Source organism: Nothoprocta perdicaria, unplaced genomic scaffold (assembly GCF_003342845.1).
Source record: "Nothoprocta perdicaria isolate Ctin4 unplaced genomic scaffold, notPer1 scaffold_25, whole genome shotgun sequence".
Taxonomy (NCBI): domain Eukaryota; kingdom Metazoa; phylum Chordata; class Aves; order Tinamiformes; family Tinamidae; genus Nothoprocta; species Nothoprocta perdicaria.
The window spans coordinates 3,858,559-3,882,808 of NW_020455477.1; the positions used below are offsets into that span (position 1 = coordinate 3,858,559).

Here is a 24,250-nt window from a genome sequence, read left to right on the forward strand (position 1 = left end):
CAGGATAGATAGGTTTACTTTTGCACTGGATGCAATCTGAGCACCTTGTGGAAGGATCCGCGTAACTGCAGTGGTGTCTTTGCAAATATATCATAGTCAAATGCTCTATTTTCCGGTAAACCTTGCTCTACCAATTGCTGCCTACCTGTTGGTATCACAACACTTGCCTTGCCTGCATTACACACTGCCACTCTTCAGTGACATCAAGTGCCCTCTCCAAAGCGTGCCAGTTCCAAGCTACTAGCTCGGTTTCATGGGGTGTAGATGTCATGCAAGTCCCTAATGTCTCAGTAGAAGAAATGATACTATGTGCAGAAATATCCATTATTTAAAGCCATACCCTGTTTCCTTCATCTGTTTTTAATTTTATTTTCGGAACCCTGTGAGGTTGTTGCCTACAGCAGTACTGAAGCTAGTTTCCAAAAACACTTGAAGGCCCCAATTCTATTGGTCTTGACGACTTCTTGTCAATGTGGTCTCTTAGCATTTTCTTGTCTGTGGATTTTGCAATTGTAATTTATTGGCAACTTTGGCATGAGGGAAAGATGCTGAAGAATACATTTAGCTTTCATTCTCCTTCTGCTATTTGCTTTGCAGTTAGCCCTCCTTTGAGTAGGATGTTGGATTAGCTGATTGCCCTAATTGCAAATTAGCTCTACAATTCCTTTCTAATGTGCCCTGCACTATCCCCAGGTGCCAGGATATTTACTGCAAGGTTGTCTGTCCTGGAGGCACTTGATTACAGGTACTCAAAGAGAAAAGACCAATTTGAAAAATCTGTTTTCTATTTGACTAATGGAAAGTTTCTAGGCTTAGATATTGAGATAGCCATGCCCAATTCTTCTGGTAGAGGGGATAACGTCTCCTTTGGGACAGGTCTGTTTCCAGTACAGCAGTGCTACTTGCTCAAATCACAGCTGGTTTGGGCCTGACCTGCATGATAATTCCAGGTACAGATAAGATGTGCATGGAGTTAATTTTCAAGAAAAACTGTTTCAAGATTTGAACTCTGCTCTTGACTCTGTATTGAAACTGTGCTGGCACTTCAGTTTCCCCTGCCTGCGAACTGAGAAGACTACTTCTTAAATAAACTGCATGTTAGGAAACAGTTTGTTTTAAGCACCTAAAGAGACAATGAACTATACCCACAATACATTACAGTCCTTGACAGATGGAGCAGTGGCCTCGGGGGACTGCTAAAAGCATAACACTTACTGGTTTTGTACCTGGAGCAGTCAAGCAATTTTAGGTTTGCTCCACAGTACGGTTGCAAGCAAACAACTTAATGACAAACAAGGAAATACATTATTGCCTCCATTTGCCTTGCTGCTCTGTTCCAGCCTGTATTAATTCACCTTGGCATACCAGTATTTTAATGCTCCCTAGATTTTTTTTAAAGGCAATGTTGGTAATGGAGAAAAAATATCTCAGATGTATCTATTATCAACAGTAATTCAAGATTAATTCCATTAAAATCAAAAAGCCCAACAACCTATGTTTTTTTTCTAAATATATATTGTAGGGTACTGCCTATCTTGGGTTTGTGGTATTTTTCAAGGCAAAAGATTGTCAAACTCATTTCCTGCTTGTTTTGGGAAGCACTGATGTCTCTTTAGATTATTTGTATCAGTCTTTGCTAACATGGAAAGGCTTTTTCTTTGTCTTCTGAAACATAGTTTAGCTTTTCATAGTATTATGTATTTTTTTTTAATAAAAAAGAAAACCTTTCCCTTTTCCAATGTCCTCCTATGAGAGAGCTGAAAGATGGGCTCATTCTGCACCATGCTATAAAGAGCTGCTAGTGGCTTTTGGGAAGGGATACAGCTCTGAGATGCTTGATCCCTTTTCTCCCATGAAACATGACTTCTCCCAGCTTCCTCTTATGGAAGAAGTTAAAGTGTAAATCCACTATATTCTTCCTCCAGCTCTATGTTGTTAGCATGGGAAGGTAGCTGTCCCATACACCAATCTAATGTAGCTACTCAGATAAGAAAAGCAAGAGCCACGGTGGTGTCCTGTGCTGTAAAAACCTGCAAACAGCACCTAAATGCTGCAGCATTTTTTTATCTTTTCCCATCATATCTACATATATACATTAGATACAATTCTCCCAAATACATTTCTTAATCTATTTTTAACGAACAAGAAACAAGACTTGAAAACTAGGATGTACTGAGACTGTTTAGGTGAATTTAATTCTGCCTCCTTGCATTTATGCAGCATAGTGACTCTGGTTGATTCACTGAGCAGAAAAGACTACAAAAAGGCACGGAATTAGGAAGAGGACAGAGAACAGTAAAGCTGCTCTTTTCTCCTGTGAGCAATTAAAGGCTGAGAGTTTATTTCCATGCTTTTTTCTCTCTCCAATTGGGAAGTTATTACTGATTCCCAGGATGTATTTTGTTTTTAAATCTAAAACTGCGAAGGTACACTCTGCTGTGAGATCTTGTGCCAACTATGACTGTTTCAACAGTTGTTTTTACATATTTAATGTAGTGTCTGACTTTATTCATTTCTGCTCTCAGGAGTAATTCTGTAATAAGCCTTTTTGAGATTGAGCCCTATTCTGCTCCTAATTTCATCTATGCAAAGTAGAGAGAGGATACAGTTGCTCTAAATTTTTATTAGTGTGAAGTCAGGGTCTCCTGACTTTAGAAAGATAGTTTAAATCACCATAATTTCCCCACAGCACAATAACCAAATATAGTTACTCCAAGTCATCACTCACTAGAATGGAAAGTGTCTATTTTGTGGAACGGTACAGCTGCATGTTGGGTTCCCTTAGGAGCTGAAGTCAGCGAGAGCCCTAGGAAAAATGTCATTTTATCCAAGCATCTTTGAGACAAAGCAAACTGTAGCCCACAGGAAATATCAAAGGAATGGCAATATGCCATATTTGCTTCCAAAATTTTCGGCAAGCTTTGTTTCTTTGAAAATGACCAGCAACATTTACATATTTTTGATTTATATAAGGATTTCTAGTAGATTCTAACAATGCAGCCATCTGTCTCTTCTCTCTGTGTGACAAGTTAATTCGTTTCGATGGTTATGAAAATGCTGATCCACAAAGCTTCTAAAAAGAACTATGCATTTATTTTCACTCAAAATATTTCTGCAATGTAAAGGTTAAACAAAAGCACTCATAGTTCTTGTGCTATACAGCTTGGCTGTAAAGAATTCTAATTATGGATGTCACTGTCTTTAAGCTTGCAGCTTCTTGAATCTTGTAGTTAGAACAGTGTTTCAACTACTCTCTGTTTATTTGTTTAGAAAGACAGGCAAAATAGCTGTTAAATGATGATTTCTAGATAAGCATTCCGTAATGTCTCTACTTCAGCATTAATCAAATTATTTCATAATCTGGGGGACCGTAGGAATTTTTTTAGCTTGTAGGGCTTGCGGGAGGCTCCTGTGAATACCCAAAAGCGTAGGCTTGTGTGAATTTTCTGGGATGGTTGTGACTTTGGTCAGCTCACTGCTGTTATTAATTCCAACCTTTCTAATGCGATGCCTGAAGTCAGTATGGCTACACCTCTCCATAAACTTTACAATCTGCAAGGCTGCTATGAGGTTGTGACAGGACTCGGTAAGGTTTTGGAAAGCTGAAGGCTCCCTTCGTTGCAGCGTCGGAAATCTGAGGCCTTGGACAAATTCGGTAACTTTGAGGGAAGCCCTGTTACCAGTGGCAAGGTGACTGGCCAGGTGAGTATGTGTGCGCCCAGTATCAAAACTTTGTCACAAACACGATGCTGCGCCCAGCATGGCCAAAGGCAGTTTGCTATTTTTACCTTTTGCTTGGCTCTCACTCACACCAAAAGGTTTATGTTTCTGTGTTACCATTTGAATTTACAGATTGGGGTCAAAAAGTAGGCTTTGTTGCAGATGGAATAAAAAAGGAAGCCACAGCTGCTGGTATGTGACTATGTTATGGCACATACCTATAAAACCTTATGTCCTCATTAGTCGTCTTAAATTACTTTTTTGCTAAGCCTTATGCTTACTGATTTTCTTTCTTTTGTACCCATTTATTAAATGTCAAGTGCAATCTTAGAGAACCAGACAATAGAATTGGGACAGCTAACAAAGCTAAGAAATCTGATTTCAAGGCTGTTCTGAGTAAAACATTGATAAATCTAGCCCAATAAACCATTACTGGAATGATCATTTAGCTTTACTTAGTTTCATCTTGTCTTTTTCCCTTTCCTGTATTTCAAGACTGTTGGCATGGCAAAACTATAGTTCCATCAGTTTCAAAATGCAGCAATCCCTTGATGCAGGCTTCAGTCTACTAACTTACATTAGTGCACATGCAGGGATGCCACTGAAGACATCACCTACTAAGAAAACAGAAATGCAAAAGCAGAAAAACAGAAATGATGGTGCCAGACCTGTCAGAGGCGAGGACTGTTCCAGAGCGAGCAGTCCTGCCCCTTGCTTTGTCCATCCCCGTATCTTCCAGCCTCACCAGCTCCATCTCTTGCTGTCAGCTTCTTTGCCACTGTAGCTCATCTATCTCTATTTTCCTCATTTCTGACTAAATATATTTCTAAAATAAAGGCAACATATGCTTTCCAACAGCTTCAGTAATTTGAAACTAAACCTTTAAGGACTGACCTCTGTGCCTCCTGAAGGAGGCTTATCCGGCAGCTCTCCGCTCACACATGCATTATGAATTCCAGGGCTGTTCTGCCCCAGCTGTTAGACAGGTTATAAATAGGTATAGCTCTGAAGCGGCGGAATTACTTGAAAAGGATGAAGTATTACGCCTTCCTGTTCTGATGAGATGCTCTGGAAAATGGTCAGATGAATTTCTGAATGGTTATGTGAGTGCTGGAATTAACACCACCTGCGTACCTACATATTAGCATTTCAAAGTGAACCCGTTAGCATCTTGAGATGCAAACTCTGACACTCTAGCTTCAGTGAAGCGTTTGTGTCTTCTGTGTGGCACACAAAGGTGCGAGTTCATGCTCAGCTGGTGTGCTTGAGAGTCTCCCAGCTCTGCCCATTTTTAGAATGCTTGCATGATGTGTGTATATATATTTATCTCTGGGATCTCTGTACTGTTGTCAAATTAGGCAGAGATCAGTCAGCAAGTTCAAAATCTACCACAGCACCCACCAAGACTGCTTGTTCTGTTAAGCTATATCTCTATTGGAAATGAAGTTTTAATCCCCAGCATACGGAGTGGCAGCTTTGCTTGGCATGTCGAGCACATCGCAGCAGATCCTGCAAAACGCAGAGGAGTTGCAGGAATATTGGCGGGGCAGAAACGCTGATTCCTCCATCTCCCTGTCACGACTGACTGGCAACTGTCTTCTGCTCTGGGCCGCCCACCCTTTGACCTTTGTTCCTTCTCGCTTGCTTCCCACAGACCATCAGGGTTTAAAATTTGTCTTGAAAAAGGTTGAAGCCCAAAGCTCAACTTCTGATGCGGGTGTCTGTTGTTGTTGGAAGTTAGGCTGGACACGGCTCAGGCAAGTCCCTGGCTGCTCTGTCTCTCGCTGAGCCTTGGTGCCACTGAGGAGGCTCTGCTCCCAAATGTGTCCCTGAAAGCAGCGAGTCCATAGTGCTCTGCTTCTACAGAAATTAGAAAAATGAGCATCCTGTAGGATGCCACCATCTGAGCACTTATCCCCCCTGCCTTTTTTTTTTTTTTTCCTTCTGGAAAATAAAAGGAATCTCTCTCCTTACCATGCTTGGAAATATCTTGTTCAGTGACATTAGAAAGATTCACCAAGTCAGTTAATTCAACATCTTAATTATGTGCTCTTAAAACTCTATCTGCCTCTGCATAATTAGAAAGGAAGGCATGACTGAACACTGAAATTTCCTTTGCCCCCACTTGTTTATGGGGTCTCCCCTCAGCCTGGATTTGCTCTTTCAGTGCTCTCAGTTGAGCCTGAAATTATTACTGTTGGTAAACAGGCAACCAGAAACCATAATTATGATTCTTTAGTGAGGCTGTAATCAAAGGTAGATGATAGTCTCTTGATTCTGTTAAAAAAGATATTTAATCAAGCTAATGTAAATCTAATTCAAGCTGTCTGTCAAAGTATTTTCATGTGCAGAAATCCACAGCTACTTGGAAGAGTTTTTCCTAGCTGCAGGTAGTTTGACAGATTTAGGTCTTGCTCCATTTCAAGTTTGATTCTATGACCCGGAGTCTGGTATGAAATAAGATAAACAGATAAATGGATTTTTGCTCTTACAACCTTCTTTGACCATCTTTCAAAAAAAGATCTGGGAAGATTCATTCACTGTTTAACAAGCAAGCTAGAAAATTGTTTAAACTATTCATGATACATAGTTTTGACTGGGAAATCATGTTGGTGTATTTTACAATGAGCCTTCTCTAAATGCTTAGAAAAATACTTACAAAACTATGACTGCCCTCATTGTTACCTTGTTAGATGAAAAGAATATGGGACATGTCACAGCTAAACATTCACTTGCATTTTGAGCCCTTCAAGTTTCTATAGCAAAACTGTGATATAAAGTAAGCATTTCCTGGCTCCCAAATTATCACATCCTAAACTGCATATCTGGAAATTAGAAAATGTTTCTGAATTTTCTTCTCCTAAACATGGTTTTACTAAGACAACATTAGCTTTCCTCCCAGATTTCTTTAATCTGTAGCTGCAGAGCAGCTGCGCCCAGAGGACTGCTAGGCTCCTTGCTGTGATTTCCATGGCTGAAAGCACCATCCCTAATGTGGGCTCCTACTACAAAGTATCCGAAAATGGTTCAGATGCTTCTACAGTCTTGATTGAAGTCAGGCTTTGGTAGCTCTGTGCCTCTCTGCAGAAAAGCAAAAGATGAGAAATCCAGGTGTCTGAACCTGAAAACCTTTGGCTGAGACAGTTTCCTGCTATGCTATTGGAAATGGTAACTTAGTGGTAAATCGGGTAGTGTTAGAAATGCGATGTGGTAAGATTCTAGATTTCTGTTGTTTTCTGACCTGTGCTGATTCTGTCAGAAAATTAAACTTCCTACAACCCACAACTAAGGATGGGTTCTTAGTTTCACACAGATGGTAGCAAGTGTTTGTTAAGCTAAGAGAGAAATGTATGGATAGCTAAAGGTAATCTTTCAGTTGAATGGGCACATTTCTTCACGAACATATATGTGGTACGAATAAGGTGAATAAGATCCAGAATAAAATGGTTATGGCAAAACACTGCACTGCAATTACACGTAATGTGCAATGGAAGCTTCATACTCTAAATGCTGGAAGTTGGGACCTGTACCCTGATGTGCAAAGCTGCTCAGCAGCTTCCAGCCCCACATGCTCTTCACACTGCTATTGGGAGCACGTTTATCTGTGTAATAACTGCTCGTTTTACCCCAAAGACACTTTATTGTTGCAGCCAGTAGAAGAGCGAACTGGAACAGAGGCAATCAGAGCAGCTGCCTGAGGGCAGATGGATTCACTCAGACCCACTCACAAATTTCTCTGCTGTTTCAAGTTGTAACTATGCAGTCACACATACCCTAGCAGAGAGGAAGTGAATATTATCTGAAGTAGGAGCATGTGTATCTTTCTTGCGCATATAATTTCATAATGACTAATTTACCATCCTCGTTCATCTTCTTTCTGTTTTTAAACTGCTTCTTCAAAGTATCTTCGTGCTGGGAAGGGAGGCTTGTGACACTCAGGTTATTAAGCAGGCAAAGGAGAAGTCACTTTGGTTTCTGAAGAGACAGATTTCAAATATTCATAAACTGCTAACTTTTCAGGTGATATCCTAGGGACAGGGTATGTTTTCTTCCCCTCTTCTTTTTGTTGTTTGTTTGGGAATTTTGGTTATTTAGCCTTCTGTTGCTTCGCCTCTGAAAAGCTTTGGGAAGCAGGTGGGGTTTTGTTTCCTACCTTGCCAGTTAGTTGGTGAGCCACCATAGGATGGAAGAAGGCAACTGTGTAATTTCTAAGCATCTCCCTTTCCTGAACAGAGAGACAAAATCCTGGAGAAAGGGGATGTGTTATAAGGACTAATTTATTTTCATACAGATCTGAGATACTGGATAGAAAATAGGGAAAGTGAAAATTATCAATTTCTGCATTATAAATTACTTGCTTTTAGATCAGAATCTTTCCTACTCTCCCTGACTAAATTTTGGTGACTCTTATTTTTCCTGTAATAATATAATCACTTCTATGAGGAGTCATTAATGGTTATAACTAACATGCACAGCCCAACTCTTTGGGAGACGGGAAACTGAGAATGTTATAAGGGGATCTGTCTCTCTCTCCCACATGTGGTACAATTTGATTCTTAATATTTAAATGGTTAAAGAAGATCTCAAGTTGAATATGTCTTATGAGGCATTTGGAATAGCTTGATAGTAAATGAGTCAGAAGAAAAAAGCATCCTCTGGAAGACAGAACTAATTATCCATTAAAATTTGGATGCAATGCCTGTCTCACATTAATTTCCATGCTTGCCAAAAAAATTCTGGCAGAGAAACCAGCTGTAAAATGTAGAAATAAAAACATCAGTTTGGAAGTACTAGAAGTGCCACGCAGCTGCTTGCAAAAGGATGTACACAAACGGAAATGCAAGGCCGCAGCATTACAGGAGTGGGAGAATTTTTCATTATGACAGCCACAGAAATCACATTATTTCTCTTAGATTGTAAAATCCCAGGATCTTTTTCTGGCTAATGTATGCTATGAAAATAACAACTTATCTTCTTTCTTTGCCATAATTTCCTAGTGAATACTTGCCTTGACTTTGAGAGGGACTTTTAGATTGTGGCTGAAGGAAGACAGGGTAATGGCTTTCTGCTAAAGTAGAAACAGTGTGTTGAACACTATACTCCCTAATAACATGTAGGCATTATATGTTTTGTTCAGTCTGTGCTTCTATCAGAGCTACTGTCCCATAGCTTTTGTACGGATGCAGAAGATGGGCTAAGTAATTTTGCCTCGAAACGTGAGGTTACTGGTGAATAACTCGTAGGTCTCTGGCACTCTTGCTTAGATCACCCTTGCGCTGTGCTCAGTCCTCACAATCTCTCCACAAGGAAAAGAGACAGCAGACCTGCAGACATTTGTGAGTGTACTGCTCCTCTTGCTCTTTAAAACATAAAGGTGACCCTAGTGATACTATCCTTCCACTGGCACTTCTGTGTACTCTCATGGGAGTGCTATAGGGGACAGATCACCTACAGCTGAAACGTGTAGTACGCATAGGTGGTATGAGTGTCTTCAGATTGACTGAATGGATATGAAAGGCTGAGCAACTTAAGCACACATCAGCAGCTAAGTGGGCCTACACTGTACTTCAGTGCTCAGTGGCAACCCACAGCTCCAAGGCAGGAACAAGGCAGCAGATGTCTCTGAGAAGAGAGTAACTCATACGAACATGAGCTTCTTAAAACTCTCCCTCTGCCCTCCCAGGAAGATGACAAGCAAGAAAATGGGTCTGGGAGATGGCACTGTGCATAGGAAGTGCTTGAGTATGTCTCCTTATTTATTTATTTATTTTTTCTCTCAAGCCTTCATGTATCTTTCTTCTGACACACAGGGCCCAGGAGCCTTGCTGCACAATTACTACTATCATGCAGATGGGGTTTCTAAATCCTCTTTTTGCAAGCAGCAGTTTCCAAAAGCAACAGCGTGTGTGTGTGTGTATATGTGTGTATATATATATATATATACTGCCTTCTGTAAGTACGCCCTTCATAAGGGCATGACCCTTAGCTACTCTGTCTCCCCAGCCTGACCATGAATCTTTTTTTAGAGAAGACACTATGTTGTCAGAAGGATGTGCTGTGCTGCTTCCAAAGCAGCCTTTCTCCCTCCAGCATTTTTAGTGGGAAATATGCCTGAAATTTGGTCCCAAATACACTTCAGAAAGTCTGCATCTCAAGTGCCTTGATGAATCTAAGGGTCTAGGTATATTAGAGGTTGTTCCTATCTGAATGTCCAGACTGCATTAATGAATCATCCAAAGTCATCTCTTCATAATTCACAGCTTCAAAAACAGCTGCGAATGTTTTCTTTCCATTAAAGCTTATTCCTTTGGGTTTGATGCAATTAATCGTCACTTATGACTTAAAGAAAATATGCCAATAAATATTTATGCCACATGCACCATCTGCTTCTCCGGTGCCCTGCGTACTCAATGTTTAACACATTTCTATACACCTTATACTGCAATTTACGTTAGAAGGAGCCTATGGCTGTGACAGCAGGAAGCAGTTGGAGATGTGCACTCTGGAGGCAGGTCAAGGATCCCATTCCTTGAGAAAGGAGATGACGGAGGCTCTGTGAATATGACAGTGTGAAATGCTGACGGGGGTTACAGCTGCATTGCCATGCTTGATCCTCTGGTGCTGGACACTATTTCTAGCCTTGTCAGAGTAAGGCTGGTCACCTGCTTCTCTTGCATGGAGATATCAAAACCGCTGTTATATGACAGTATCATTCTTAAGGCCTTTCTTATCCTTAAGAAAAGGAGATGGAAGCTCTAGACATATTAAAAGCATGTCCCAGTCTCACATTTTAAAGGAAAGGCAAGCTTACTGTCACTGTTCTACCTCCACAGACTTCATAAAGCACTTTTTAAGTACTGCATAAATTACATCTGTGGCACTGCAAATGCAGAGATACAACCCTCTAAAGGCATATTTAATTTCTGCTTGAACATTAGCTCATATATAAAGATATCTTTTCCTTGAGCCATATATGCTCAAGAGAAAAGAGAAATATATTTTACAAATTATACATGAAATCCTTTCTTTAGAGGCCAGTACACTTTAGAGCTAGTGTTTAGTCTACTTGCACCGGGCTCCATAAGAGACAGAGGAGCAGATGAAGAAGCATTTCCTAATTTGTGCAAATTATAGCAGGTCCCTCTGGATACATTGCTCCTTACCAGGGCAGCACAAACACCCACACATGCCTGTGAAAGGGCTAAGACTGGATGCCACAACTCAGCCTGCAGCTGTTGATTCCTGCTCCTTGTCAAGGTATAATTAAGGTACTGTCAGGCTGAATAGGAAGATAGGGCTTAAAACTAAAAATACCTCTAGTAATTACGGCTTAGACATGGAAAGTAACAACTGGATTTTGATTTTTAAAAGAGACAATGCTCTTCTGGAAAATGCCTGAGTTGCTACTGAGTGAGAGGTGGAAGGAGCACCCCTCCATGGCTCTTGGTCTATCCGGCAGCTGCAGTGTGTCCTGCAGGGAGGGCAAACGCTTTGGAGCTGCCTGGTTTACATGGACAGACAGGCCTTTCTTATGTTTATGGAGAAAGGTTAATCTTCAAACACAGTAAAACAAACTAGTTATTGTAACTATGAACACTATTCAGGAAAGTATATTTAGGGATGTTTTTGAATGACGCCTGAAATCATACATTTGGTTGTGATGTGAAAAAACAAGCAAGCAAACAAAAACACCCCTTTGGAATTCAACAGCTCACATCTGTACTTGCCTATGGAGAGTCTTCTCGACTCCTACCAATCCTGGGAAGAACCCTGAACCCTTTACTACATAACCTTCAACAAGGACTCTCCTTTGGGAATTCTGGAGAACACTGGAGAAGGGGCACCGATTAAGAGAACAAAGTGTCCCGATGCGTAGATTTTTTTTTTCCTGACCTAGCCACTGTACAGATAATTAGCTAGATATCTGGAAGCAGCTCTAAATTTGGAGCCCGATATAAAATATAGATAGATTTATTTGTATCTAAACATACCTAAATCATATTTAGTGTTAATCGAAAGCCTTGAATGAAAAACCGAATGAAAATCGCTCTTAATCTACTTCACTTCAACTGGAAAGCGCACTTATTTTTTCCCCACTCAAACACACCTTGTCAATGAATCTCCTTTTCTGCATATGTTATCTTTCAGTTTGAATTAATTTGTGAGAGCAGTTTCCTGCATGTGTCAGTCTCCTCCCTTGAATAAGCCTCAGAGAATATTTTAATAACACTGAGTCCAGCCTAACTTTGGGCTGCTACTTGTCCCCTTTCTCCACTCTAGCCGTGTATTCCTGCTGCTCACTCGGGTTCAACAAACTGCTTTATGATTGTGTGTGTCTATGCATATATCTTATATGATAAACATACTTTCTGTGGCCTCTTATAGTGTGATCAGTTAGGACAGGACTCTCTCTTATAGTGTGTGATCAGTTATGAGTGTTCTGACAGAGCAGGAGTGCAGAAGAGTTGGAGGAATTGCAGGGATTATTTCAAGAATACTTAGATCTTTAACCCTTTTCTTGAATCTGTTCTCTCACCCGTCTGCCTGAACAGCTATTTTTTCAACTATGAGCCATTAAAAATATTTAAAAATGAGCTTGACACACATTGACTCTTTAAAAGCTGGCAGGATATGGCAAAGCTTGTTAAGCTAAAGAAATGCACAGTGTATTTGTTGTTTTTACGTTGTTCCTTTTTTTTTTTTTTTTCCTAAATTGAAGAACTGTGATTTCCCACCTTCCATATCAGTCACTACCACTTAGTGGTGTCAAGTTCCTGTTTGTGGTTTTCCAGGATACTTGGCATAAAATTTTGCAGTGTTTATATAGAAGAAAGCTTTTCTGGTCTGGGAATTCTCTTACCTTTCACAGGTATATTCAAGAATATTGCTTTTGGAGGGAAGGCATGTTTTCATTTTCTTGGAGCGGTGGTTTGTGCAATGTCTTGTAGGCTGCCGTGTAGCGGGAGGCTTGCTGCCCATCTCTGTGCTGGTCATGTGAAGAGGGAGAGGGCATGATGTTGCATTGCGTGAGAGTCTGCGTGTGTTTTTGAGACAAGATTCTTTTTCAGTGCAAATATCACTTCGAACAGCTCTTCTATCTGCTATTGATCACTGGTCTTGAGCATGAAAATCCATAGAATTTCTGGAAATCTCTCTGTACCTTTAAATGAATGCCGAGGGCATATAAGGACTATAAGGGCACAGGACTATAATGCACTCATCTGTTTTATACCCTACCTGCTTTTTTTTTCCCTTTAGAATTCCTCAAAAACATAAACTGAGATTTATCTATAGCGGCCTAATAATACCACCTGAATCATGATGATGATACTTATTGTACAGGCAGTGATGGAAAAGGAAGCTGACAAGTCTGAGGATCCATTAAGGAGACTCGTAAATGACTTTTCTGTGAGCAGTATTAAGACGTTGTGCTTTAGGAAAGGCTTATGCTAGAAGAAGAAACCCTAAGTCATCTGAGAAAGGAAGAACTTAATTTTCTCCACTTAGCCTTACATGTTCAGGGACTAGATAGCCTATGACTTTGGAGGGAAACTAGGGACAATGCAGCCATCAGTTTATTTCTAACCAAGGTTTGTTTATAAGCAGGTTCAAAGCTGGGAATATTTATATAGGCCCAGTTAAAGAGAGGGTTTGAAACAGTTAAATGAGTAAAGATACGTATGCATGAAGTTACAACTGTTCACAGGTCTCTCTGTGGAGTAATAATAACGTTGCATTACAGATATTTTCATTGCATTTGTAAATCACTTTGCTCCGCTTATGAATGATTGCTTCTCATGGATCCGTATATTTTATTGGTATTTTGATTAAATTCTTATTCAGTATAAACAAACAAAACAAAGCTTTCACAATTAAACTACCTTTAAAATTTATATCATCTAATTATTACATTAGCACAAAACAATATATTCTAATCTGCAGCAGTAAACTAAACTGCTGCAAAACAATATTACTGCTAATTAAACTAGGTTTAATTTAATGTTCAGCAATTATTCAAATATTCTCTGAAGAGGGAAAGATGAAATGCTAGAGCATTTCACTACGTACGTTTATAATATCAGTCTAATATCAATGTAGAGAAGTAGCTCTTTGAGGGAGCTGAAGCTTTCTCAGCAGATGGCTTACCAAAATCTGATAGGTTCATCTTAAATAGAAAGGCAGTACACTCTGCCCTGGGGATTTTGAAAAGGGCTGGTAAAATTCTTTATTCCAATACAGAAATGGAAACAAACAGCAGTGCAACTCAGATTTATTCTCTTTCCCACTTCAAGCTCTGAGAACTCTCCAATTATTCCTTCCTGATTAGCCTCTGCTGAACGTCTCCTAGAAATCCCTAATTTTTCCCTACAGGGATTTCTAGGATAGTTAGCCCTGTCCACCTGGACTAGACCTCATCTGGTTTGGTAAGCCCAAAGACTCTGATTAAAAAACGTATATAATAATTACTCCTTACTCATCCAGGGGAAGTGGAAATGGAAAATTAAAACAAGATGATCTTTCATCTTAAAACAAGATGCATCATGCTCATGCATAATTCCTACAACACTCCTTCTCCTAGACAGCTTGCCAACATATGAGGACTACCAAGCAGAGAACAGGCACTGTACCCTGCTATGCTTTCTCCTTATGATTTGTATTGTCAATCCCTGATGACCACAGACCTTGGAGAGATTTTGGCTATCTACACCTTACCTGCTCATAAATACTCGAAGCAAACCAATAGGGTTAATGTCACCAGACTTAGGTAATGTAATTAGTCCATAAAGAAATACCAGGTCTCTTCAGTTGGATAAGAAGAGTAAACAGAGCGCAGCATAAGATTTAAGTGAAAAGATTGTGTGTCTAAAGAATAAGGCAAGAGTTTTGAGATAGATTAGGAGTCTGATCAAGTCTTTTATTGGTAAAAGCATACAGGAAAGCTTTTAAAGAAAACCTTTTTTGAAACCTTTCTTGAAAGAAATGTGATGTCTATGAGGCTTTGAAGGACCTTTCACATTATGACTATTATAAGGCTAGGGTCAAATTCTACCTTGAGCACTGCACTAGATAGGCCTTCTGTCCTGCCTTGGCACCAGGGACTCACCAGGACTCAGTTCCTGCCCAGCTCAGGGCTGTGCAAGTACCTGGACCCACAGCCCGTGCAATCCCTGAGGGCTTTTTCAGGGAAGCTGTGGAAGCACCACTTGCTAGCTAAATACTTCTTCTTTCAGCAATGACCTGATTTCCATGTAGCACTATAAATACAGTTCTCTGGAACACGACTTTGCAATATGTCACAAAAAAAAATATGTACCATTCTATAGACACTTCTGCTATTTCAAAAATGCGCACTGTTACAGAAGTAACCCATTACTTGGTTTCCCATCTTATTTATGCCCATGAAGCCCATGAAGCATTATGCCCAGTGCTGCTGACCATCAGTACTTGCAACAAGCTACTACCAGCAAGGACGTTTGGTAGCAACATGTTAATATTGGATGATATATGGACATGCTAGTAATTCTTTGTTCAAAACAGGGAACCAGAGTTTGAAATACTCTGATGTATGATGTGTATATCTTGCAAAAATATTTGTATTTTCAGCAAAAATTGCAGCTAAAGCAAATATGAAATATAGTTCCTCTGATGATTATTTTCGTATCCTAATGACTATCTTTTCATTAGTTAGTTTGGAAATTAATGAGCTATTATATATACGGAAAATGCCTGTTGTGTTTTAAAAAAATCTTCCTTTGGAAAAGCAATCTGGTATAGTTTAGTTAAATGTTTAGTGTTTAATAAATTAATGTTAGTGCACACTTGTGAGCATATGTAGGACAGCCAGGAGTCTATTTTTATTTGTTCTGAGTGCTAATCTGTAACTGGATATAATGAATATAACATTTATGAAAGCCATGTTCATATGGTCCTGTTGCATTTATAGTTATAGCAAGATTAGACCCCTTACAGCTATGCATGAACTATTCCAAATAAAAACGGAACACTTTATATGTATTACCAGATGTCTTTGGGAAAAGCAACCACTATTGATTCAGTACCTTTGAGGTATGGGGTTTTTTGTTGTTGTTTTCGGGTTTTTTTTATAATATTCTTTTCTACTTTTCAAGCTTAGTGGCAACTTTCATAAGTGGTTGGGTTATTTAAGAGCAACTTGCACGATATTTCCCATGGTGAAGAGGGTAGACTAGTTTCTCCTAAGGAGGGAAGAGTGCTAATTTAGTGGCAGTCCTTGGTAAGGACACAGAATGAAACGCTTGGAAGGGTCGCAGTGCGACTACTGAATTAACAATCCCTGCGCAGCAGGAAGAATTTCTTGTTTGCTGGTTTGCTCATGTACTCAGTGTGGCCAACTGCACCATTTATCAGGGCAGAGCACCCTGCCTCCCCCCAGGCAGGACACAAGGCCTCGGGTCATTGCTGCTGTCGAGTCAGGTCTTTGACAGCAGCAATCTGAGCTCACCAGCCACAGCTGAAATGTTTGTGGCCCTGAGGGACAGGCTCTGGGAAACCCAGCTGGTCTTTGGGGTGTGTGGTACGAGTGACACTGGAAACCTTTAGCCTGAGATAAAACTGCTCGTTTGTTAAACCCTTGCGGGCTCCCTGGGGTCGTGTGGTAACAACCAAATGCGATTCCTAGCATGGATCTGCTCTCCTGAGCCTAGCCTTAGAGAAAAAGCTACTGCAAATACAGTGCCATCCAGCTTCATGAAGACTGTGTGTAAAGCAATACAACTCCCATTTATTCATACATGCACTTAACCAAAAGCTATTCTTAATTTAACTGCACTATAATACCTACACACCATTTCAAATGTAGAATAATTCTATTTGAATTCTTCAGCAGCTTCTCCTCATCTAACATGGAAAGAGTTTTCTCTTTAGTTGTGTTTCTATGCCTTCAAGAACATTTAGCAGCCTTCTAAATACCTGCTCTTTCCACAAGTTACAGTTTAGAATAATTTTCTCTTTGGCCTATTTTCCTCTCTTCAGTTGCAGACTAGCAGCATTATAAAATACGGAAGGTCAAAGTCTGAAGGCTGAATGTGGGGAAACATCTGAAGTAACCTTTATTAATGTACTTGTATAGAAACCTGCATGCGTTTTTGCTTTGAGTGCTTGCTTTTAACATAAAGCTGGAAATTACAAAAACTACAGGCAGATTACTATTATTTCAGTGTCAAACACTGATTTTCTTTTCGTTGTTGTTTTGCTCTAACATGTCCTGTGGTTGCCCCCACACCTACCCAAATACCTCTCAGTGGACTTTTCCCCAGACAAGGATTATAGTGAGTACTTACTGAGGCACAGTTGCTTTCTGACTTGTCTTCCAGAAAGCCTATTTGGCATGGTGTCCTCTGATTCTGCAGCCAGTAGTCTGTTGACTCTAGCAGACTGTTACTGCAGAGAATCTGTTAAAACAGTTAAAAATAGTTTAAAAAAAAATGTAAAAATTTACTCAGCCCTAATGTGTTCCAGAGGCCTGAATTCTATCACAGAGCTCAAAGGGAATCTTGGCTAGAAATTTTATTTGAGTCAAGATTAGGAGCCTTTGTTCATTTTGCACCTATTCAGCTAATGATTTATTCAAATGATTTATATTGGCCAATTTCCTTGAACTGAAAGTCCTTCAAGATACTTGAAGGAAGATGCCTACCAAAACAATTGCATTGCAAAATATTGCTGGGAATTTTGATCTGCATTAAAGTGGTAAACATAGATGTTGGCAAAACTAATTAAGTACCAAAGTGTACAAACTTGCAGCCTTGATGATTTACTGTATCCCTTTCCACAAGAGATCAGCTCTATTCCAGCAGCCTCATTTCTGGGGCTGCCTACGCTACGAACACTTCCTTCTTAAATATATTTTTCTGCTTTCTGAGAAGCTGAAAGTAGTTAAAGACCTGCTATAGTGAGTACTGAGGTCAGTCTGTACTCTGGGACTAAAGCTTTGAATTTTATCTCTCAGTGCTGTTGAGTCAGTTCTACTGCATAAGGACAAGTTTCGCCTCCCACAAAACCAAAGTGGGGCTCATGGAGTATTTATAGCCTAGAAAGAAGCAAAGCCAGGTTGGTAAGCTCCGTGCTCCATACCAAACTGAATTCCTTATCTGCTGCCCCTGTATAAATATGCACAACATTAATGGGGGTCCAATCTCCCTTTTACTAAACAGCCCCCAATATGTTACTAAAGCACACCTGCAGCGAGCTGCATTCAGAAAGGACTGTCCTTCTGAAGACAGCATGAGATTTCTTTAAAATGTCTTCAGACCTGAAAGGAGCTCGTGCACCTGCACTGGCGGTGCCCAGCTGTGGCTGTGGAGCTGGAGCAAGGGACTCCTCCACCCCACAACTTGTGGGGGAGGAAGAGCTTGTGGGAACGGGCGAGTTTGCAGAGATGCAGCAGAGAGCCACAGCGAGAGGGGGAGGCAGCTGACAGCAGGAGAGATCAGAGCTTGCCTTTCCTTTGAGATAAGGACGGATGTCTGAGGATGGGGAGAAATGGGAACAAGAGGTGTGTGCGCATGTGACGTTGAGGGTACATGTGTGCACTGGCCAGCCCAAGGAGTGGACAATGAGCTGCAGGAACTGAGCTCAGTGTGAAATGCCTGTCAGGCTGGTGTGCTCACCTAGGAACTCACATCACCCAGTGTCAGGCACGTATTTCTGTTACTGTGATGGTCTGCTAAATTGATCTGTGGCCCACCAGTTAGGTATTTTTTTCCACATTTTGCAAAATCCTTCTGAGAAAGAAGATCTTTCTCTTTCTCTTTACAGATAACTGCAGAGAAAGTACCCTCACAGTAAAGAAGTTCTTCCCCATCTCCATACGAAGAACAACTTCTTGACCGTGAGGGTGACAGAGCCCTGGAACAGGCTGCCCAGGGAGCTTGTGGAGTCTCCTTCTCTGGACGTCTTCAAAACCTGCCTAGATGTCACCCCGTGCTCTGGGTGTCCCTGCTGGATCAGGGGGGTTGGACTAGATGATCTTTGGAGGTCCCTTCCAACCTCAACCGCTCTGTGGTTCTGTGAAAGAATAGCAATGGCAATGATGGTACCTGCAGAACATTTTATGTTTTTTCTTAGCTATATATATGTATGTAGTATAGCTATCTATAAATAAATATTGTCTTCCCCAGCAGCAATGTTAACCAGCATATTTGGCCTAAGGGAGGTATATTTTATTTGTATTTCTGTCAATTCCTGCATTATACAGACACTGGCTGTGTTCTATCTGGCCTTCAATTTTAGTAATTTCAAAATACAATTTTTTTTGCCTACCTGTAAAAATTTAACCACAGCATTTTGCTATATCTTACTGCATATTTTGCATTGGCAGCGTCTTGTAGTATTTTGAAAAATTCTGGAACATTTGACCTATATTGCTTAGGAAGAGAAGTGAAAGAACTTGAGGTCTCTCCTCATTTCTCATGGAAGATGACTGGGAGTTCAGAGCTGATCTAACGAGCTGACACAATTTGCTAATACTCAGGGACAATCCAGAAGTAAGCTCATTACTACCCACAGACTAACACCCACTCTAATTTTACCTCTCTGGCAGAAAGCCAGATAGATAGCTAATTCCCTGTATTATTCTCCATTGATTTTTGCATAAAAGCCAGGAGCAGAGGATGGAAGAACTAATGGGAAACACACTACATTTCATAAATCTGGCGTTCCTTTCATGCTGTCTGCAAGCAAGAAGCTTTGCACCCTTATGCTCTTTGTTTCTGCTTTATCGTGCAGATAGGTTCATATGCAAAGATTCTTTGTACTATAGACATGGTATGGGATTTCTACCTAAGACTTTCAGAATATAAATGTGTTTAGCACTTACAAAATATTCATGAAAAGACACCATACCTAAAGCCTTTGTTCTGAGAATGGCAAAGGCCTGTGAGTGTTTCACATTTATAGCAACCTCTTCTTGGGGGCTGCCAGCTGATCTCGTTTACCAGTTCAATGACTCTGCACTCAACAAATTTTATAAGCTCCTGTCTCAATGAGATCGGATTTGTGCCACCACAACTCTGAGACTAGATGGAGAAAAATAATATATTCCATATCTCATGGAAACAATTTCCTGTTAGCATTATAAATGGCCCCCCTTTTTTGATAAATATTTTCAAATGTGGAAAAATGGAACTACTATAAACTGATGGGTAAAACAATCACAGAATTTTCTGAAGCTTTCATTAAGACATAGAATTGAAGATACATGCACACATACTCTATATTTTTATATATGCTATATACACACAGGCTATATATATATAAAAGATTTTAGAGTTCATCTGATAGTAGATCATCTTATCTTCAGGGATGAAGTCATAATCCCAATTTGACATAATTTTGTATATATAGGGAACAGTCCTTTAAGCTGGAATAGCTCTTGATGTAACAAGCTGACTCATTAAATTTCTTGAAAATCATAGCAAATTTGTCTTCAGTTTAATCACTTTAGAACTTTCTGCTCCAAATCTCAGCCAGTTTCTGAGAAATTAGACTAGACAGAAATTATTGTGTGGCAACAAACTGGTATACAACCCATCTTCTCATCATAACAGTTGGATTGTAGCAGATGAAATCTGCTAATCCATGAAATAAGCTAGGTAGTCAGAACTTCACTAGTTTTCTTCCTGTGGGAGGTTACATGACCCCTGGCACCTCTATCTCCCTTTCAGGAGATAGGTTTTTACTGGAAGCAAATACTAGTAATGTAGCAACAAAAGAAATGCTTTACTCTGGCCTTAAGTGTCAAATTTCAAATCACTAGGATGATTTATAGATTGCTGTGTCTTTCAGTAATAAATATATGTATGCATCTCTTCATGACAGACTTCTAAGTATGTGCACATGTTACATGAAGCGTGTGCGTGTATCCATCTGAACTGGCTAGGACAGTCATGCTTTTAAGGAAACTCCTGAAGGAGTCATTCTAAATTAACAAGGCTAATTAACTTCTCAAATGCAGTGTGAGCACAGTTAGTCCTAAGAGATGTAACCCTGCCAGCACATTTTGACCATCACTTCTGCAGTTAGGCACGTCTTAACAAAATATACTGAGCTGCTCTGTATCAAAGGATAAGAAATCTGAACTTGTTCTACTTCAGCTGTCACTCAGCATCCTTCTTGCTCACAGCCCACACTTCATGGCGAGTAGCACTGCTTGCCAAAACTTCCTCCTCCAATCTTAGTTTTCTTCATTCTTACCTAATTGAGGCAAGTTGCGGGCCAACTCCTCTGACATACATTCTTAGTAATTTTGCTGAATTCAGTGAGGCTCCTTCTGATTTACAATGGTACAAGCTAAACCAGTACTTGATTCTTTGACCATACTTTAAAAAAAAGGCAAAAACAAAGCTAAAAAACTTTTTTACTAAAAAAAATGGCAAAACCAAAAAATTTTTCTACTCTCATCTAGAGACTCGGCCGTCAGCATTACTCAGTGTGTTGTGAATCAATGAAGTAAATCAGCCTCAAGCACAGCGTGCATTGGAAAAGTCACCCTTTCCCAGAGGAAAATATGGCATACAAGTTTAGTGTAACAGCTTCCTGCTTCCAGGTTTAGATTGTGAGACATTAAAATACAGTAAATGTCTATAACCAAGTTGACATTAAAAAAGCTCAGCTCCACTAATAAAAACATCTGCGTCGTTGTGGCTGATCATCTTAATTGCCTTGTTTAATTACGACTCATCAGAAAAGATAGGAAAGTGGGACATGCAGAATAAGATGAGCTATCAAGGAGCAGATCTTCTGCATTTGTTCCCATTGGCCTGTGTGGCAACAGATCACATTTCATATGGTTCCTGTCAGGAGTCATTCATGCTAAACACCACTATGCAAACCTGCAAGTGAACTATTTAAACCATTTCCCTGTAGCAGGAATATACAGTACTTCATCCCAACACCAGTTATTCATCTACCTTAAAACCCACGGTAACTAGCATAGGATAAAAGAAAAGGTTATGGCCTATTTTAATAATTCTGTATCCTTTTCCACAAAAAAAAGACTAACACGTTCTGTGACAGTGCTGTAAAGAAGCCCAAAATATCCTGCTGTTTGTCAGAAGTGTTGGCAGAAATGAATCACTTCTTTTAGTATGCCTAGAATCATAAAATTGACTTGTGCTACAATGAAAAGTTCAAATGTAAGGGATCAGACAAGGGAAGCAGCTCTAAAATAGGTGGTAAAGGCTGGTCTTTAAATGTGATCAGTGTTTCTGAAGGTGACCAAGTTCGAACATTTATAAATACTTCTCATTGCTGTGCTCCTGTCATTCAGTTTTATATAAAATGGCCAACTTGGAGAATAAACAAAAATCTAAGGTATTCTCCCAAATTATCTGACATTGTTCCATACACTCCTATAACAACTGAGATTTCAGTAACAGTTAATAGCTTTATTTTCATTTAATTAAGGTATTCTCTTAGAAATAAACTCTCCTGAATAAATGAACTAGTGACACTTTATATTTCAGCTGTACTGAAATATAAACTGTACTGAAAAGGGGTGAGTTGGAGAGGCCCAGTCTAAGTATAAACACATCTATTGTTTGTTTTTATTTTAATGATTTTACAATTAATGACATTTCTGAAAGCTGTCAATACTCACCCCTACTCAAGGTGGTTTTCAGGAGGACAAGGAAAATAATATCTTTCCATGTTTTAACTTTCTCTTTGTGTATATATATGTATGTGTGTGCATGCGTTTGAAAAAATAAGTGGAATGCATTATTATTTTTGATGGAAAGAAAAGAAAAACAAAAAGCTGTAAGTAAACTGGATGAACTGTGAAGCTTCATAACATTTCTGGGGCAAAACAAATGCTTTCCTTTTAATCAGCTCTAGAATTATGCCTCTGGGAGACAGTGGAGCTCTGTGGGTTGTCGCAAAGTGAGAGATAAAAGAGAACCTGCTGTCCCCAATAGGTCTTTGACAGTGCCTTTCTTTTAGACCAGCCACCACAGTCCAAACTTGGGGAGCAGGAATAAATGAAAGCACGTAGAGTATATTCTCAGTTGCACTGAACTAGCTATCTGCATAAGCTAATGTCACTCTCCACCCCGTGACATACAAAGGCATTGCTTTTCTCTCTGTTTGCATGCCCTCTAAATTAAGTAACTACAGAAAAAAAAAATCTTGAGGCAATGAAAACAAAAGCAGTCAAATTATATTACCTCCTGGGTTGCTGAAACCAATCTAGTCAGATACTAGGGAAGGCAGAAAAGCTCCATTTCACGCAGGATACTACATCACGATGAACTGAGAGACACAAAGTTCTGAACCTTCAGGCTGTATTCCATAAACTTGCAGCCTGTTAAAGAGCAGTCCTGAGGGTACTCAGGCTCTGTACTACTTGTATTTCCTGTTTTTCAGATAATGAAAATAGTAATGTTCAGGCAAAATTTAGCTCTCAGATGTATAAAATACCTTTTGGTGCCAGATGAGCAGACTGCATGGAGTGGCAAGATACTGTAGGAAAACTCAGACTTCATTCTTCTGTATCAATTCTTATTTTTTAAGGCATTAGTTTAATTTTGTAATCTCAATAAATGCAAATGCTAAGAAGCAGAGCTATAACTTGAGATATATCTAGCTTTGAAAGCAAAATAAACTTAGTTACCTTCTTACATGCTGTCACAGAACTTCCCAAGCTGCTTCCCGAGCTGTCTGCGCTGTTGCCTTGGTGCTCTGGAACTTCAAACATCAGTGGAGATTCAAAATTGCTGAAGAAAAAGAACAAGAAAAGAAAGGAAACCCAAAAAATCTTTTCAGTGACTCAGCTACATAAATTACTGAAATGATACCAAAAATGCAGTTCAGTAGAGAGATGTAAATTAACCTAGATTACAAGAAGTTCGCTATAGTCTCCTTGCTGACATTACTATTCTATTTATTACATTAATACCACCTCTTTGGAAGACTACTATCCTGAGCTGTCATACAGAGAATACGAAATAGCAGCTCAATGCCTTTTGAAGACCGAAGGTTAGCACTTAGCTGCCTATGATTACGTCTGCCTACCTTGAACGATACAGTAAAGCACAGGACTAGCTTCTTTCCTTAAGTGGCTTAAAGCAGCAAATGAAATACTCGCTGCATTAATTCAGCTTGGTAGACAGCGTGTAAAGAAATGCCTGCTGTAGTTCATCCTCATTATTACCTGCCTGGATAGAAGTTAAGGAGCGGTCATTAAAATGTAAAAAACAGTAGCTGAATCCCCTAATTCAGGCAGGAGACCTGATACACTGCAGGGTTAGAGCAAAGGTAAGTCATGTACATACACAGCCTTGTGAGTCGGTTCTACACACATGAACTATATCCACTTGGGGACTGTAAAGATGCGAAAGAAAAAAAACACAAAACCCTGGGCAAGGTATCTGCATGTGCAGCTGCTGGCACTCTGCAGATCACTTCAGGAATAATTTAGGCCAGTCTTGTAAGATCTTCTACGTAATAACCGAACTGTAGCAAGCTTACTGAAGCTTTTTTCCCTAGATATGTT

At 39.8% G+C, this 24,250-nt stretch overlaps 1 protein-coding gene across 1 annotated transcript in view; it reads right to left on the reverse strand.

Annotated features, from left to right (window-relative positions):
• The window catches only part of SPHKAP (SPHK1 interactor, AKAP domain containing), a 45,932-nt gene extending 22,465 nt beyond the window's left edge, over positions 1-23,467 (reverse strand). The window contains exons 1-2 of the mRNA XM_026040098.1: positions 23,369-23,467; positions 17,040-17,150 (exon numbers count right to left, since the gene is read on the reverse strand). Of these exons, the coding sequence (XP_025895883.1) occupies positions 17,040-17,150; positions 23,369-23,452 (195 nt within the window). The 5' untranslated portion in view covers positions 23,453-23,467. The remainder of the gene's footprint in view (positions 1-17,039; positions 17,151-23,368) is intronic.
• Between the last annotated feature and the right edge of the window lie 783 nt (positions 23,468-24,250).